Raw genomic sequence first — 15,378 nt, 5'->3', positions numbered from 1 at the left:
TAAAGATATATGAGTCATATATGTTCATATAAAACCTCCTGACAATCGACTGCCTTAAAGCATCATGAAGGTAGAAACGGACACATCTTAATGACACAAGACTCAAATACTTTAATTAGACTTTGTACATTTTACAGAACAGAAACATGTGAAGACGACGAACGGATCCAGAGCAGATGAAACGTTACTGAGTCGAACAAAGTGGGACGTAAATGTGTCCCCATTTGTTTTTACATGACGTGTGAAAGAAGGAATCAGAAGATGAATAAAGGTAAACAGGGCGGTCACCGGCACCCCTCCTCCTCTTCCTGCACCTCGAGCTGCAGACGAGACACGAGCCGCCGGGCGAGCGCCAGGTCACCTCGCACGTCCCGCTCGGCCTTCAGTTGACCTATGACCCCGAGGTCGGCCACGGCCGTCTGAACCAGCTGCAGACGGGTTTCTCGGAGGGAACGCCTCAGCTTGGCTCGCCGGTTCTGAAACCAGATCTGAGAGAGAGAGGAAAGTTCTTTGGACACAGAAGCGGCAGAGCTCCAGGCTGGAGCCCACATCCTGGTACCCGCGGTGCAAAATCATGTTTACTGCACTTCCTGATCGGTAAACAACGACGACACCGAGGTAAACAATGCAAACTTAATATGTCGATATAACTGTGACTTATAAAGTTCAGTAACGTTTAGCAGCAAATACTTTGCAAAGAACTTATTATTATTAATGTAACTTTGTTTGATTGTCTTTATATATATATTTTATATATTGTTCTTTGGCTGTTTTGTATGTTTCAAAAAAGGCAAAAATATGTTTAAAACAAAAGGAAAAACCTATTTTAAATATTTAATGATAAATAAATTAAGAAAAACTTGTCCTGATGAAACGGTTATTTTTATAGCTGGAAAATTCATAATTTTACCCAAATATCTGCAGTCACACTGGTAAACTGTGAATCATCCGGTTATTTATTATTCTCTGGGAAAATAAATCCAGATCTCAAAGTCTCTAATACAGGATTAAATTAATAAACGTTCACTGGAATTTAAAATGAGATTATAGATAATAATTTATAAAAAAGATTCTGCGCTCTATGAACCTGAATTCTGTCCTCGTCCAGGTCCAGTCTCCCGGCCAGCTGCTCCCTCAGCTGGATACCTGGATAACAGTTCACCTGAAACACTGTCTCCAGAACATTCACCTGCACACACACACACACACACACACACACACACACACACACACACACACGCACACACACACACACACACACACACGCACACACACACACACACACACACACACACACGCACACACACACGCACGCACACACACACACACACACACACACACACACGCACACACACACACACACACACACACACACACACCACACACACACACACACGCGCACACGCACACACACACACACACACACACACGCACACACACACACACACACACGCACACACACACACACGCACACGCACACACACACACACGCACACACACACACACACACACACACACACACACACACACACGCACACACACGCACACAATGAAATTCCCAGACCTTTCTGAGGATCTCTGTGTCTGAAAGACTTATTATGGGATGTGTCACCTGGCTGTTGGTGAAGGCGGTGCGTGGTCTGCGTCCGATGTACCAGCTGGACGGCGGGCGGGGGGGGCTCAGCAGGTGATGATGTTGATAACAAAGTTGTTGTTTAGAGAAGATACTGTTTCCTCTGTTGTCCTCCGCTCTGATCTCTGGATCATGGGGGAAATATATATTAAATATGATATGTGTTTATAATTTAAGTAATTCATTCACACAACATTAAACAGAAGACAGAACATTTTATATGTTTCTTTTTATTTATTCTTACCTGTTGTGAGCTTCATGATTTATTTTCTTTTAGTTTAAAGTCTATTTAAGTTCAGTTTAGCTGAATGTGACACAACTACTTTCAATCAATAGAAAAACTGGAGAATCTGAATAAATGAGTTTCGTTGTTTATTTTACAAATTTTCATTCGTCTTGCAAAAATAAATGTTTCAAGAAGCTGCAGAAGAACTGAGTCGATCGATGGGAGGACTGGAGTCATATTCTTTTTTATCTAACTAAATATATTATATATATATATATTTATAACTTATTTATATTATATATTATAATATATATATATTGTATATTTATATTATATATATGATATATATATTATAATGTATATAAAGGTAGATAATAATATTATATATTAGATTATATACATAATATATATATATATATATATATATATATATATATATATATATTATATTTATAAAGATAATATATATATATAAATTAATAGTTAGGAACCCGTTTGTATGTATATGTAAGAAGGGGAAGGGGATAAGAGAAGAGGAGATATATTATATAGCCAGTAGACAGAGATTATATATAAGATCTCTATATGAGAGAGAGAGAGAGAGAGATGAGAGAGATGGAGACATAAGGAGCCGAGAGAGGAGAGAGAGGAGGAGAGAGGCAGAAGAGGGATAAGAGAGAGAGAGAGATAGAGAAGAGGAGACAGAGAGAGCGGGAGAGAGAGAGGGAGAGAAGAGAAGAGATATAAGAGAGATTAGATGAGGGAGAGATAGAGATAGATAGATAGAGAGAGAGGAGCTGAGACAGATACTAGAGATGAGAGGAGAGAGAGATAGAGAAGAGAGAGGATGAGAAGAGAGAGAGATATAGAGATTATATAGTAGCGAGAATCGTACATATTATATATATATTATATATATTATCTATACATTATACATCTCTTATATATATATATATATATTATATATATTATCTATACATTATCATATATTATATATATATATTATATATATTATCTATACATTATACATATATTATATGTACATATATAAACGGGTCAATTCTTAAATTCTATTTGTTTTTAGCACGTCCGTGTGATGTGAGTTGTGTGCATCAGACGGACGCTTTAGAGACGTGTTCTCTTTTAAACATTTAACACAAACCACGACACAAATGTTAGTAAATGTTTGAAGCACTTTTCTACTATATTTATTTTATTTAGAATCTGTGTTCTCCGGGGGAAGAGGGCAGACGATAAGAGATAAGAACTGAATATGGAGAATGATGTTGGATATAATTTGAATTAAGAAGCAAAGATCTCTCGGTGCTCAGTTGATCTGCTAGAAGAAGAAAAGCAGGAAGTGTTTTCTTTGATATCTAGGAACTTCTAAAACATTGTATTTATATATTTTAACAATCTTACATACTTTAAATAGCTTCTTCTCCCTTCCTGGCCGTGGTTCTCTCGGCTCTTTAGTTAACTGCGTGTCTGCTCACCTGTCCAGGGTCGGTGGAGCTTCAGGCAGCTTCCAGGTCTTTCCAGCTCCGACCCCAGAATCCGCTCGATGGAGAACGCCGGCCGGCTTTCTGCTGTCACAGGAGCCAAAGTGGACGCCATAATAAAACTACGACAAAACAAATAGTTCCATTAGTCGCCTTTCTTTCAATAGAAACCTGCAAGTATAAGTTGTACTCTGCAGACCTGCGGACTGAAGGTCTGAGGTGCATGTGAAGCAGCAGCAAGACAAACTGCTGGTTTCAATGTGAGAGGAGGATTTACACCGGCCACCAATTAGAATTAAGAAGTGGTTTTCCATGTGAATGAGATTCCCCGAGGTTCCTTACAGCCGCTAATCTCTGCTGTGTGTGTGTGTGTGTGTGTGTGTGTTATTCAAATATTTACTTGACCTAAGTTTCACGACTCTGCAAAAACAGAGTATTTGCAAACTTTGCAGGAGACAAAACAAACCTCTCGTGTGTGAGCATGTGTGTTTATTTATACCTGAGATTCCCTCATGTGACACACTGCCTGCCTGTGTGTGTGTGTGTGTGTGTGTGTGTGTGTGTGTGTGTGTGTGTGTGTGTGTGTGTGAGAGAGAGATTAACACAAGGAGCCTTTTTAAAAGACACAAAGCATAATTCCAGCCTTTTCTTCGGAATTACCAAAGTAGAAAATCAGTTCAGTTTTCACTCTAAAATATACGTCCATTCTTCCCCGACAGGTCTGTGACGGAGTTTAATCTAATAATAATAATAATAATAATAATGATAATGATGGCAGTAATAATGATCCGGGGAGATCCACTAATACTATTCGTCTAATCTGTGTGTGTTGTGATGCAGATGAAGCTCGGCAGCAGGGAGGGGAAACCTTTTCACGAGCAGATTATCTCCTGATGAAGCCCTGAAGCCGCCGCACACTTGTTTATTTATCCCAGTGAGCGCTTCTTACGGGGGAATTACGTCGGGAAACTAATTCTTAACAAACACTTTGTCCACCTCCTTCCTCGCAGCATCTCCGGCTCCTCAGGCGGTCATTGAACACACAACCTGTGACAACAACACACAGTTACACACAAAACAACAGGCAGCAAAATGATAGAATACTTTATTTAAAGCTTTAATTTGGCTTATAATTAATGTCTTTCTCTTTATTCTTCTTATTCATTATTATCTAATTGTATTAGTGTTTAAATGTGTGTCATTTGCATTTTGGTGAAGCACTTTGAGCTGCATCTCTTGTGTGAAAAGTGCTGTATAAATAAAGTTTATTATTATTATTATTATTATTATTATTATTATTATTATAACAAGACTTCAAGTAGCTCAAACATGTAACACTGTTATTATTTAAATTATTTTTTTAAATCAAAACTTTATTTACACAAAGATTTTGAATCTTTTTTTTTCTTTTATAAAATGAATTAAATTTAAAAACATTTTTTTTTTTAAACCAAACTCCAAAATGATTTTATTTATTTTACCAAAAGCTTTAAGAGATGTGGACTCTGTGAACATTTTAATATCATTGTCATTATGTTAATAATAATTCTCTTCTTCTTATTCACTTATAATTTGTATTGTTTATTTTATTAGTGTTTAAGTGTGTTGCATTATTATTATTATTATTATTATTATTATTACTACATTATAACAAGACTTTAAGGAGCTCCAGCAGCTAAAACTGAAGATTTCTTAAAGAAAAAAGGTTTTTTAATTTCATTCATTTTATAAAAGAAAAAAAAAGATTCAAAATCAAAACTTTATTTACACCTTCTATGACGAACAATGTGGAAGAAGAATGTTGTAGAAGAAAAGCTTTCAATACAATTCTGTCCGTATTGTTTCTACTTTTAATTTAACAATCTTAATCTTAAACGGATTCTTTTTTTTTTGACAAATTCAGTGTCATCTTCTCCCTTTCTTCTTCTTCTTTGTTCTCCCGCCCCTTTAGTTGTTTTAATTACATACTTTTCACGTTTTCTCTGCGAGATAAAAAAAAGAAATATATATATATGTAATAAATATAAATATTTGAATATAAAATATTATATATCTTTCATAATAATCCAAACTTTAAAAATAACAATTTAATTTAGTTTTCTTCACAGAACTGAACAAAATCCTGAGACATCGGCCAAATGTACATTTAGAAAATAAAATTATTTAGAAAATGAGTTTTTTTACGCGATGCACGTGAAGAAAAACCAAAACACATTTAGTAAAAATGGATGACGCACAAAGACCGAGATAGTTGTTCACGTGAAACATAAATTATCCGATTATCTGGAGAAAAAAGAGATTTTTACCAAAAATAATCTGAAGATATTTAATAGTTTTTATGCAAACAGCTCATTAGGGTTAGATTGTTTTTATTTCATTTGTTTGTTTGTTTCATTTCCTGCTCCACGAGCTTCGTACGTGACACCAGAAGTAATGATGGACAAATGTTTGAAATAAATGTAAAGAATGTAAAACCTGATATTTAAATCACAATATTTTCTAGTCCACTAAAACATGCAATAAAAAAACATTCTGGGTTTTTACAGTCGGTGATATTTACAATGATTGTGCAGTTTGTATCGTAGCAACAGGTCGTGTTAATGTGTACAGCAGCTCTCTATAAGGCAACACAGCATCTCCAAAATGCATCGGAACAACTCGTCCCTGAAACGGATCGAGCTACATCATAACTTCGGTGAAGGAGGATTGACTGCTGTGTGTGTGTGTGTGTGTGTGTGTGTGTGTGTGTGTGTGTGTTCATTCACCAGTTTATTAAATGTTCACACGACAAAGCGTGGAAGCAGGCGTGTTGAGAGCTTCGACAGCTGCGAGGAACAAAAAGCGCCACAGAGAGAAGTTTCCTTTAAGATAATTTATTTTGTACAGTAAAACAGGTTCGGAGGTTGCGTTGCATCCACTGCGGCGGCGTGGAGCGCTCGGGGAGGATGGATTTACACTCAGGATGTTACGAACTTTGACGGCAACCATTTCTCAGCTTGAGTGATTATTGAGTATCTTACAAAGATGGACAGTCAGTCGACTTCTCAGTCGACTGAGACAAAGTGTGAGTAATGACTCGATGCAGATCAAACAAACAAACTCAGTGGAGGGTGCGTTCAAGAACGCCGCAACTCTCGCACTTTGCTCTACGACGCCAACAACTAAACAGGCATTCTTCTGTAGGAATAAACATCGTATATATACTCTGACTTCTGTACTCCCTCTTAGAAAGGCATGTGTGTGTTTGTCAGTTGTTCTTTGTCTGCATGATCATGAGGTGAGCGTTGTGGGGTCGTTGAACGCAGCCCTCTCTGGTAGGTTTTGGGCCCAGGTAGGGGTGTGTTTGTTTCCGTTTACTTGGGAGGCCTGTAGGCGATCTTCCTGCTCTTCAGCACAGACCACCTGTGTCTTTTCATGTAGTACACCAGCGGGACGAGGATGACGGCGCCCATCAGCAACTGGGAGAGAACGAGAGAACGGAAAGATTACGACGAGCTCCATGTTTACGCTTCAAACTCCTTCAACACAGAAGACTTCGCTTAAAACGGGATTCTACTTTCTGATGCAGGTGGAGATGATCGTAAAGACATGACGAAAGATTTGAAGTTATTTAGACTATTTTAATCTTGTACTGCTGCTCGAGTTACAACATTTACAAACGTTAGCTTCTTTTGTAGAAAACATGTTGAAGAAAAGAAAGTACTGTTTTATCCACATTAGAGATCGTATCAGCAAACTGACAGCCCAGGTGTGTGTGTGTGTGTGTGTGTGTGTGTGTGTGTGTGTGTGTGTGGTACCTTAATTCCCATGCGTTTGCGTTGGTCGTGTGCCGGATCTGAGGCCCATCTCAAGAACGTGCTCACGTCTTTAGCAACCTGGCTCATGGTGGCGGGGGTTCCTATAGCAACAGAAACACAACAAAGATCTGAGTTCTGCTGAAATGCTTAAACCTTCCATCACGCTGGTGTTTAATACCTGAAACTGTAAAAATGTATATTCATAGAGAAGGAACACTCTGCTGTTTTTGTTTCTTCTGTCTGAAAACGTCTGAACAACAGATACATGTGACGGGATACCAGACCCGACCATGTCCCACGACTGCGGACCAGAACCAAAGCTGGGACCTGTAGCCGTGCAGGGAGACAAACCGATGGGCACGATGTCACCGCTGGTTGCTGTTAACAAGGCAACTGTGAATTACAAGTCGTTTCTTCCGTAACGTTTGTAGCGTCGCTCCTCCGCCCGGCTGGGACGCTTATAATCCTGCTGACCAGGACAGTTGATACAAAACTTCCAGGTTTTACAGATTGGCGCTCGGCTGATCGATATTCTTGCAGTCACGGTGACGGGTAAAGAATCAGCTTTGCAGTGTTGTTGCATAATAAAGAGAACTTTGTCCTGTTTAACGGTAATAACGATTGCTTGTTGCCACGGTTGCTAACATTAGCATTGCTATCATCTGCTCTGACAGCAGACTGCGCACACACACGCTGCATCCTTACTTACCGTCATCATACTCCAGCACCTCATTGTAGATGGGCGGGGCCATGCCGATGGCCTGTCCAGGGAAGTACGGGTTGTAGTAAAGTCCCTCTCTCACATCCACGCCGGCTGGAGGTTCGCAGTATCCCGTCAGCAGGCTGAACACGTAGTCCTCTCCTCCATGTCTGAGGGGAGCAGAGGGACACAGCAGGTGAACACCAAGGACATGTGGAGCTCAGGAGATGTTCCGTCTGTCACACTGAACTGTGAAGGATTTCTGTTTTCAGGAGTTACCTGGCATGGACAATGTAGCTGAGGTCTGGAGGCAGGGCTCCGTTGTTGGCGGACCGGGCTGCCTCGGGGTTGGCGTAGGGTTTCGGGAAGTAGTCCGACACCTTTCCTGGACGGGTGAACATCTCTCCACTCTCATCAGGACCATCCACCACCTCAGCCTGAACACAACACAGCTTTAACGTGAGCAGAGGATATAACTGCAGGTACATCCAGGTGTCACAAATACTTTAATGTGTTTATTGTTTAACAATAAACATAAGTTCAGATGTATTTATTTGTTCATGTACAAAGCTAAGTATCTGTCATTTATTTTTAGAATTTGAATGACCAGTTACGTCCGATATCACAACACATCATCATCATCATCATCATCATCAGGTGAGGACAAAGTGGGTTTTTCCTTCAGAAGTGAGTTTTGTTACTAAAGGTTGACAACTGCTGTAAAATACTCAGACATCAATAAGTCCACACACACACACACACACACACACACACACACACACACACACACACACACACACACACACACACACACACACACACACACACACACACACCTCCTCAGCGATGACCTTCATCTCGGCCTCTGTGTGCGACACTCCCACCAGGTTTCTGAAGGCCAGGTACTCCATACTGTGGCAGGCTGAACACACTTGCCTATACACCTGGTAGCCACGCCGAATACTGCGGGGGGGCAGAGAGAGGTCATCCTCTACAAAGTGCAAAACTAAAGCGGCCAAGACACAACAGATTTTATATCAACGGTTCCAACAAAACAGTGTGTGTGTGTGTGTGTCACACCTAGCATGGTCCAGAGAGGACAGAGGGCCACCGTGGCTCCAGGGGTAATTTGGGGGGTGGAGCTCCAGGTCGGAGGCTCTGACGGACTGGTGCAGCATCATGGCGAGCCCTGCTCCGCCCGCGGTGACCACGCCTAGTGTCGTCAGGGCAACCTTCTTGCTCCGAGGCAGGCTGGCGAAGGACATTTTGGCCTGCGGAGCAACAACAACGTACAAGTTAGTTTTTTAATGTTATAAAACTTCTTATTTAAATAATTTCTAGGTAGATATATTAGTTGGACAAAACAACATTTTAGCAAAAATGCCCAGAAACTGGTTTTTACGAGCCAAATGTGAATATTTGGTGTTTTTTTTACTTCCGTTTTAAACAAATCCTCTGAAAGAATTTACACTAATAAACATTTTCTGCCATTTTCTCAAATTTCATATACAAAAGTAATAATTGAGAGATCACTATCTTTGATTTACCCTCTTCATATCCTAACATTTGGGTTGGTTTGTAAAAAAGATTCTTAGCAACAACTGAACAAATGATTTAGCCACCGATAAGTACGCTGATCAATTACAAACGGTTTGATCCATAAAATATATTTGTTTTGAAATTCTATGTTCTGGAAACCCAGTTTAACATCTTCTCCTCGTTGTGTTCTAGCAAATATAAAATGATTTAAAGGTAAAGTTCAGGAGAGCAAAGCAGGATTCTGCTACAACACCCGTCAAAATAAAGGCCCCCCTGCAGACGCAGCGTCACTGTGGGGACGACTATCTGCAGCTTATCGTGGCTGTCCTTATGAAACTGTCCTTCAGTCGTGCTTCTGTAACCAGCGAGCGTTACATGACTGCACCCCTGCATCAGCGCGCACACACACACACACACACACACACACACACACACACACACACACACACACACACACCACCTGACTGGTGAAGTGATGTCTGCCAGCGGGCAATTACCAAACCATTACAAAGTCCCACATGTTGGTTACGTGTCACGCATGAGCAACATTTCACTACAGCAAGAGCTGAAATGATTATTTAATAAATGTTTTAAGTCAAACGGAAAATGAATCTCCAAACAGTTGTTTAAGTTATTCCCCAAGACAAAACACTTTGATGTGTTTAGACAAAACAAGGCAGACATGTCAAATTTGGCTCTGACAAAGTGTGACGGCCATTTTTCAAAACACGCAATCAGCAAAATAACCAGCAGATTAATCAATAAAACTAAATATTAGTTGCAACCCTATACCATGGGGGCATACCATTGTATTAGTGATGGTGGCACATGTAACAGGATACATCTGGACCTTAAACCATCACACTTTGATCGGCTTATCATTCTCCTGTACATACTGTCGCCTTTACTCTTTTCATGAGAGTGATTGTATAATGATCATTCAAGTATTTACCATAGTGTTGGTGTGGTGTCCCCTACACTACTCTCTTCATATCAAGCACTAAGGTGCACTTTATTTTTGTCTTTGTTAATAATTTAAACAACCTTGACAAGCTTACACAAACATCATCAGGTCACAACTGATATTACTGAGTAAATGACATAAAGACATTCAACTTCTTATGTTTTCTAGATTCCCCTTATGCGCCAAAAAAACAAATAAATACATAAAGTTAAAACTAGCATACCCATATGTGACATATAGCTAACAGATGAAGGGTAGAGCAATAAAGACAGCTTTCTTCACCGGAAGTCCTTTCAGTCCTTGAAATGCTAACTCGTTAGCAAGCCGATTAGCTTAGCTTCTTTAGCCGTGGATGTTTGACGGGATATGAACCCAACACCACTCAGGCTTGACACGACTACACACTCTACGACCACACACACTCTCTTACATGCAGAAGCGTGTTCCTGTAGCGTTAGCTAAGGTAGAAGGTACATAGTAGTGAACCTGCACATTCGCCGGTTGGTTGACACGACTGTATGAGTTAGCTAAGCGGCTAGCTTGCTCCACACAGCGGTGGCTACCAGGTTTTTCTAGATATCTGAGTTTGTTGTCGCAGTTATTGACGCCATATTGATCTCTATGCGTACAGAGCGACACAATAATAGTGACCCTAGTGCAACAGCTGTTGCCGACAACCTAACATATGTGGGAACACGAGTGACCTTGTCTCACCCCGTTGACAGTAACCAGGCTAACATTAGCTCGTAGTCAGGACACCCCATAATAACTATTAAACTGTTCTAAACCACTCTGTCCTGGGTGATACATTCAACCCTCATCTTTCGACCTACCACGGGGGTCTTGATAGTTTTCGATGTGTTGAGGAGGGCTCTCCCACTCCCCGATAGCACCACGACTCGTAGCGCCGCCATCTTCTCTGCGGTACTCCGAGCTGAGGAGAGATCTGCTGGGACTAGCGCGTGAGGCTACAGAATCCTTCCGGTCGGAACCTTCAAAATAAAAACAGCCTCGGTGAAGTGGATTGTATTAAGGTCACAACTGTCAGAATAAAACCTCTGAGACCCATTTCCATCACTTCCAGCTGCTTATGTATGAAACACTATAAGAATAGTGCACATAATTAACATATACATGCACTATTGCTTTTTGCAACATTTACTGTAAAAACTATTTTTAAAAGGAAAAAATAACCATTCTACTCATACATTGTTTTACAAAAACATATATCGATTTATTTATTTTGTACTTTAAGTTATTGTATAGATGAACATTTAGGTAATTGTCATATTGGTGTGTTGGTAGTGTGACTCCTGCATCTATACTTTACATTAAGGACGAATGTGGAAATAAGGTAAACTTTATTTTGTCATCCTTAACATTTTGTACTAATTTCATGTCTCCCTTTTTGTCTAGAAATTTTTTATTTTAATTAATCTAATAACATTTTCCAGAAAGCAAAGGAGGATTTGATGCTTTTATTTTGAAGGTAACCCTCACCTACTAACCGGAACTACATATCCGGGCTGATTCTGGCTAACTTGACATTAACATTTACACAACCTGGATTTACGCAACCTTTTTTCGCATTGTTAAGTAACATATTATAAAACAAACAAATGAATACGCTCACACTTATTTTCCCGAAATGTTTGTATTCGTTAGTTTGTAATAAATCAGATGTGATGTGATCCAGCGGCTGCTTCACGACATGAGATCATTTGACCTACATTGTGAAGAGTGTCAGACTGAAGTTTTAAAGTAACATGATGAAGGACAAAGTTGAAACCTTTTTATAAACTCGAGTTGTTTAATGTTGTTTAACCCTGACATGAGGACAAGATCAGTTCTTACAATGAGCCCAGTCAGTCCCTTCACCTCGAATAACTTTAGAAGGAGAAAACTTTATTGAACACCTGAACAGAGACAACACGCGCCCAGTTGACCCAACATGTTGTGATATTTGTTTTGTTCATAATTTAGCAGAAGTGGAAGAAGTACTCAGATCTTTTACTTCAGTAAAAGGTAGTAATAACACAGTGTAGAAAACCTCTTACAAGTAAAAGTCCTGAAGTATAAGTACTCATACTGCATCTCAGAATAATATGTGTTATATTATTGTATTATAATTATTGAAGAATTAATGTGTTCATCACTTTAATGTTGCAGAATTTATTTTATTTTATTTTATTTTATTTATTTTATTTTATTTTATTTTATTTATTTTATTTTATTTATTTATTTTATTTTATTTTATTTTATTATTTATTTTATTTATTTATTTTATTTTATTTATTTATTTATTTATTTATTCTATTTTATTTTATTCTATTTATTTATTTTCTATACTGCTGGTATCTGTATCTTAACCTTTATTAATACGTGAGAAATAATTTGTCGATTGTATTTTGTATTATTAATCTGAATCATCAAAGTAATTAAATAAATAAATGTAGTGCAGTAAAAACTATATATTATATTTGTCTCTGAATTGTAATGAAGTAGAAGTATAAAGAAGCAAGTAATGGAAATACTGTTGAGATAAAATAAATCATAGTTTACGTTTTTTTTATTGCACAACAATTCGTCGTTTGCAAAGCAACTCTTAGATCTCATATTCCCCCAAAAGTGCTCATACAAATATGTATAGAAAAGTCACGTAAATAAAATCTAATAAGAGTCTAAGACATTAAAAACAGCGCAGCCGCTACAATCTTGGAATAAAAGATAATACTCAGTAGACGAGTGTACAGTACAAGTAAAATGTATAAACTGTAATTCAAACAGGTTGTGCAGTATTGCAGTAAATATATACATAATGATAACAGGTTGTAGAAGTATGCATATGATATAGTCAGTAGTATCTATCTATCAATATAGCAAATATGCAGCATATGTAAAATACTTGAATAAATAATATTCTGATGATTGTTATTATATATATATATATATATATATATATATATATATATATATATATATATATATATATATATATATATATATATATATATATCAAGCGGCAAAATGATGAGATAATAGCATCTTAAACACTTCAGCCTACATGGAAATGCACCTCGAGTCCGTAGAGACGTCCATTATCTTCTTATGTCCGACTACGACTCTTAAATCTGAATGTGTGTGTGTTGTCTGTCTGTGGGTCCGACTACGAGGCTTAAATCTGAATGTGTGTGATATATGTCTGTTGGTCTTTAAACTTATTTTTTAATTGTTTTATTTCAGTTCATAGTCAAATTAAATGTGGACCATCAAAGTGTTTCCTCGGTTAGTGTGGCTTGTTACACAAATAAGGACTTTTTTATTTATAAAAAATACTTATGCTGACTTCATTGTTGTAATTTAAACTTAAATGAACATATGAACACCTGTCTATTGTTTTTACCCAGAGGTTTACAGAGTGGGAGGCAGACCTCAGTGAATGGAAGTGAATTATTATTATTACTTGAGTTATTGCATTAGTTATTAAAAGAAGATCACATACAATAACATACAAGTGTTATTTGGTTAAAGTTCACAGATTCTGTTTTGGGGAATGTTGCAGTTTTTTCCACTTTCCCAGAGTCAGAAACTAATAAAAGCTTAGGACGGACCTTTTTGTGTCAAACAGCAATATATAACCTAGAACACATAACCCAACCATGATCCAATAGGCCTCCAGGAATTGAACACAATCATGTAAAGTAAAGGGAAATATAGTGAACTGTACCTTTAACAGCTTTATTCCTGCATTATAAACACAAATGGGACAAAAAGTTGAAGCTGTTGTTCCCGTGTCCTCCAGAAGATGGAAGCAAAGCATCAACAAATAAAACTCACAACTGAAGTTCTGTTAGATCTCACTCACACTAACAAAAGGGTAAATATTTAAAAGGTTTTTCTTGTTTTTATCCATATGTATGTGCTTTGTAATGCAGCATACGTCAGATGATGATAAACAGTATGTGCTGTAACACATAGATATTTAATAGAAGTCTTAAACACGCTAACATCACAGATGGAGCGTTTAAGGAGACATCTAGTGGCCGTTACTGGTACTGCATATCAAACGCAATTAAAATATAAACAAAAGGTGCGACTGGGACCAAAACTTTGAATCTGTTATACGAATGTAAACGGGCCACAGAGGCTTCATAAAGTATCTGTAACCCGGAAGCAGCGCTGCGCTGACGTCCATCACAGACGTGAGAGCTAAATATTGAAAGAACAAACATCAAGCCTGAAATATTAAGAGACATGAAAACATCCAGCTTGTTGATTGGGAGTGCAGCTGCAGATGGATGTTTGATGTTTGACGGCAGGTAGGAGATAAAGTATTCATCAGCCCCAGGTCGTGTCTGTCATCGGCCGTCATGTTTGGCTTGACAGGAGGCCTTCGCTACGTGCGCCGCAAACGAGCGCAGCAAATGTAAAAAGTACGGCATCAAATTAGGATGAAGATTCAAACCATCAGAAATCACGCATCACTTTGTTTACTGCACTGCAAAGAACAAGCACGACGATTACTTTCTCTTTCACAACACCAGCTCTCTGGATAAATAAATCATTTGTGAAATGCAAGTGTGTTGGATACCTTTAACAGTTATTCGCTTTTATCACAACTCGTGTTTTATTTTTGTAGTTTTGTCCATCTTTTCTATTGATAATAATAAAGATGTGGGAATATGAGTACTATAACTGTGCACGACAAACTCTTCCTCATGCTCCGTACTGTGAATTAATCCACATTTCTGCACAATTCTGCACAGCTCTTTTAATTCAGATATACTGTACATAAGTCTTTTTATTTTTTATATTTATGTTTCTTGTACAAATTATTTATTATTTATTTTTAATACATTTAATTTGAATTTTCTCAACATTTTGTATTTAAAAGAAATCATTATTTTTGAAATATTTGCATCTTTCTTTTTCTTCATGTGTTTATGTTTACACCAAAGCAAACCTACTTGGCATAAATTCTGATTCCGCTCAAACGATCAGACAGAAGACTCAATAG

General features: G+C 38.0%; 2 protein-coding genes across 2 annotated transcripts; both read right to left on the bottom strand.

Moving 5' to 3' along the window:
• Positions 1-145: 145 nt before the first annotated feature.
• LOC115008635 (homeobox protein ANF-1-like) lies at positions 146-3,500 on the bottom strand. Its single transcript, XM_029432347.1, has 4 exons — positions 3,356-3,500; positions 1,613-1,758; positions 1,088-1,189; positions 146-488 (listed from the first exon to the last, which is right to left on the bottom strand). The coding sequence occupies exons 1-4, from the start codon at positions 3,474-3,476 to the stop codon at positions 285-287; spliced, it is 573 nt and encodes a 190-aa protein (XP_029288207.1). The 5' UTR covers positions 3,477-3,500; the 3' UTR covers positions 146-284.
• A 2,718-nt stretch (positions 3,501-6,218) lies between these two features.
• On the bottom strand, positions 6,219-11,351 carry cyc1 (cytochrome c-1). The gene is made up of 7 exons (XM_029432723.1): positions 11,195-11,351; positions 8,939-9,129; positions 8,695-8,821; positions 8,138-8,295; positions 7,868-8,028; positions 7,159-7,259; positions 6,219-6,819 (listed from the first exon to the last, which is right to left on the bottom strand). The coding sequence occupies exons 1-7, from the start codon at positions 11,273-11,275 to the stop codon at positions 6,715-6,717; spliced, it is 924 nt and encodes a 307-aa protein (XP_029288583.1). The 5' UTR covers positions 11,276-11,351; the 3' UTR covers positions 6,219-6,714.
• Between the last annotated feature and the right edge of the window lie 4,027 nt (positions 11,352-15,378).

The sequence above is a fragment of the Cottoperca gobio genome, chromosome 5, assembly GCF_900634415.1.
Source record: "Cottoperca gobio chromosome 5, fCotGob3.1, whole genome shotgun sequence".
NCBI lineage: Eukaryota > Metazoa > Chordata > Actinopteri > Perciformes > Bovichtidae > Cottoperca > Cottoperca gobio.
Note: the sequence above shows the minus strand (reverse complement) of the source record. Positions and strands in the feature narration are given on the sequence as shown.

What these genes read in the sequence shown, in the direction of transcription:
- cyc1 (XM_029432723.1), bottom strand. Translation starts at nt 11,275, where the DNA reads ATGGCGGCGCTACGAGTCGTGGTGCTATCGGGGAGTGGGAGAGCCCTC. An exon ending in TCCTCTCTGGACCATGCTAG is followed by an intron (nt 8,822 to 8,938) that starts GTGTGACACACA and finishes GCCCCCCCGCAG; the next exon opens with TATTCGGCGTGGCTACCAGG. An exon ending in GCAAACGCATGGGAATTAAG is followed by an intron (nt 6,820 to 7,158) that starts GTACCACACACA and finishes GTTCTCTCCCAG; the next exon opens with TTGCTGATGGGCGCCGTCAT.
- LOC115008635 (XM_029432347.1), bottom strand. Translation starts at nt 3,476, where the DNA reads ATGGCGTCCACTTTGGCTCCTGTGACAGCAGAAAGCCGGCCGGCGTTC. An exon ending in GCTCCACCGACCCTGGACAG is followed by an intron (nt 1,759 to 3,355) that starts GTGAGCAGACAC and finishes CCCATGATCCAG; the next exon opens with AGATCAGAGCGGAGGACAAC. An exon ending in CCGCCTTCACCAACAGCCAG is followed by an intron (nt 1,190 to 1,612) that starts GTGACACATCCC and finishes GTGTGTGTGCAG; the next exon opens with GTGAATGTTCTGGAGACAGT.